At 47.7% G+C, this 2,596-nt stretch overlaps 1 protein-coding gene across 3 annotated transcripts in view; it reads right to left on the bottom strand.

The window, feature by feature from the left end:
- Positions 1–2,596, bottom strand: part of ZKSCAN5 (zinc finger with KRAB and SCAN domains 5) — a 40,471-nt gene that overhangs the window by 14,538 nt on the left and 23,337 nt on the right. For all 3 annotated transcript variants that reach the window (XM_011943813.1, XM_011943816.1, XM_011943815.1), the window contains exons 4-5: positions 528–610; positions 135–270 (exon numbers count right to left, since the gene is read on the bottom strand). In XM_011943813.1, the coding sequence (XP_011799203.1) occupies positions 135–270; positions 528–610 (219 nt within the window). The remainder of the gene's footprint in view (positions 1–134; positions 271–527; positions 611–2,596) is intronic.

The following is a 2,596-nucleotide window of genomic DNA, read 5'->3' as shown; positions in this document are numbered from 1 at the left end:
AAAAAAAAAAAAAAGCAAAGTCATAGCACATAAAACATAAATGCCATTATAGGATTATAGGGTGTGCTAGAAATACTCTTTACAAGATAACAAAATAAAGATGTCCTAATCCATGCAGATGAAATAATCCTTACCCATGGAAGTAATACTCCCATAGTTCTCCTTCCTGTCATCCCTATAAAGGGACTTCTGGGACTGGTCCAAATGTCCCCATTCCTCCAGGATGAAGGATACAGCCACATCAGCCACCTCTTCAATTTTCACCAACTTCTGAAACAGGAGATCTCCACTAAATTCTCATTCCCTATATCCAAATTTGGAGTGAGGGGAAGAACTGGGCTCATTAAGAAAAGAAACAGGGAGGAACCGTGCCTCAAAGAGGATGGGGAAGGACTAGGCAGAAAGGAAAAAGGCCAAAGGAATGAAGGTACCAACCCAAGATGGGCCTGGTCACTGGCTAAAGAAACTGAACTCCTGGTGAAGGTTCAGGATGGGTCCTCTATGAGGGCAAAGGGGCACCAGCTCACCTGGGACCCAGTTGAGAGAAGTGAAGCTGTCAGCTCCTGGCTGTCCTTCAGGGGAAGGGAAGGAACTTGGAGAACAGGAAGGGCTAAGGGAGGAGAAAAAGAGGTTTAAGTGAGAATATCTTTGCCCGGTTCTCATTGCCATCATGTTCCTCTTATGCTCAGGAATCCATAATGGCCCCTACTGCACTGAAGCCAAATTCTTCTGCCTGGCTGTCAAGACCCTCTAATTTCTGGATCCTCTCACACTGTGTTATTCCTCCTTTCCCCTAGACTTCCTACATTGGTCAGGCTAATCCCTGCTTGTCATTCTGCTATAAAGGATGCATTCTGTGGCCAGGCACAGTGGCTTGCGCCTGTAATACCAGCACTTTGGGAGGTCAAGGCGGGCAGATCACTTGAGGCCAGGATTCAAGGCCATCCTGGCCAACAAGGCAAAATCCCATCTCTACTAAAAATACAAAAATTAGCCAGATGTCGTGATGCATGCCTGTAATCCTGGCTGCTTGAGAAGCTAAGACATGAGAATCACTTGAACCTAGGAGGCAGAGGTTGCAATGAGCCAAGATTGCACCACTGCACTCCAGCCTGGGCAAGAGTCAGCCACTGTCTCAGAAAAAAAAAAAAAAAAAAAGACTGGGTGTGGTGGCTCACACCTGTAATCCCAGCACTGTGGGAGGCCAAGGCAGGCAGATCACAAGGTCAGGAGTTCGAGACCAGCCTGGCTAATATGGTGAAACCCTGCCTCAACTAAAAATACAAAAATTAGCCAGTGTGGTGGCAGGTGCCTGTAGTCCCAGCTACTCAGGAGGCTGAGGCAGGAGAATTGCTTGAACCTGGGAGATGGAGGTTACAGTGAGCCAAGATCGCGCCACTGCACTCCAGCCTGGGCAACAGAGCAAGATTCCATCTCAAAAAAATAAAAATAAAATAAAAAGTTGGGGCCAGGCACGGTGGTTCACGTGTGTAATCCCAGCACTTTGGGAGGCTGAGGCAGGCAGATCACAAGGTCAGGAGTTAGAGACCAACCTGGCCAATATGGTGAAATCCCATCTCTACTGAAAATCCAAAACTTAGGCGGGTATGGTGGCAGGCACCTGTAGTCCCAGTTGCTCAGGAGACTGAGGCAGAACTGCTTGAACCCGGGAGGTGGAGGTTGCAGTGAGTTGAGATCACACCACTGCACTCTGGCCTGGGTGACAGAGCAAGACTCCCTCTCCAAAAAAAAAAAAGGATGCATTCTACTTTGCCAAGATCAAATTTTATTATCTCGAAGGACCACCAAAGTCCCACATCTTCCATGAAACTGAAGCATTCCTAACAGCCCAGGGCTGCTCGAGCTTTAATGTGCAAATAAATCACCTACATCCCCTAGGGAATCTTGGTACTTGCAGATTCTGACTGAAAAGGCCTGGGGTGAGGCCTGAGAGTTTGCATATCTTTTTTAATTTTTTTTTTTTTCTTTTTGAGACAGTCTCACTCTGTGGCCCAGGCTAGAGTGCAGTGGTGCCATCTCAGCTCACTGCAACCTCCGCCTCCCAGGTTCAAGCAATTCTCCTGCCTCAGCCTCCCAAGTAGCTGGGATTACAGGTGTGCACCACCAAGCCTGGCTAATTTTTGTAGTTTTAGTAGAGACAGGGTGTCACCACGTTGTCCAGGCTGGTCTCAAACTCCGGTAATCCGCCTGCAATGGCCTCCAAAAGTGCTGGGATTACAGGTGTGAGCCACGGCGCCCGGCCCCTAGTTTGCATTTCTAATAAGCTCCCAGGTGATGCCAGTGCTACTGCTCCCTGGACCACTCTTGGATTACTATGGCCTCAGAAATCCCTTCCAGAATTTCCATGGTTACTTTCTATTCAGCCAAGAAGTGTGTATTAAAACTACTCTCTATCTGCCTATCTCAGGAACAGACAGAACAATTCTTACCTTGGAAAACTACTGTCTGATGCAAGCTTGCCCAACTCGTGCCCTGTGGCCCGTGGCCCCAGACGGCTTTGAATGTGGCCCAACACAAATTTGTAAACTTACTTTCTTTTTTTTTTTTTTAAGACAAGTCTCACTCTGTCGCCTAC

Source organism: Colobus angolensis, unplaced genomic scaffold (genome assembly GCF_000951035.1).
Source record: "Colobus angolensis palliatus isolate OR3802 unplaced genomic scaffold, Cang.pa_1.0 Scaffold222, whole genome shotgun sequence".
NCBI lineage: Eukaryota > Metazoa > Chordata > Mammalia > Primates > Cercopithecidae > Colobus > Colobus angolensis.
The sequence above is the reverse complement of the archived record's forward strand: the minus strand, read 5'-3'. Positions and strand labels throughout refer to the sequence as shown.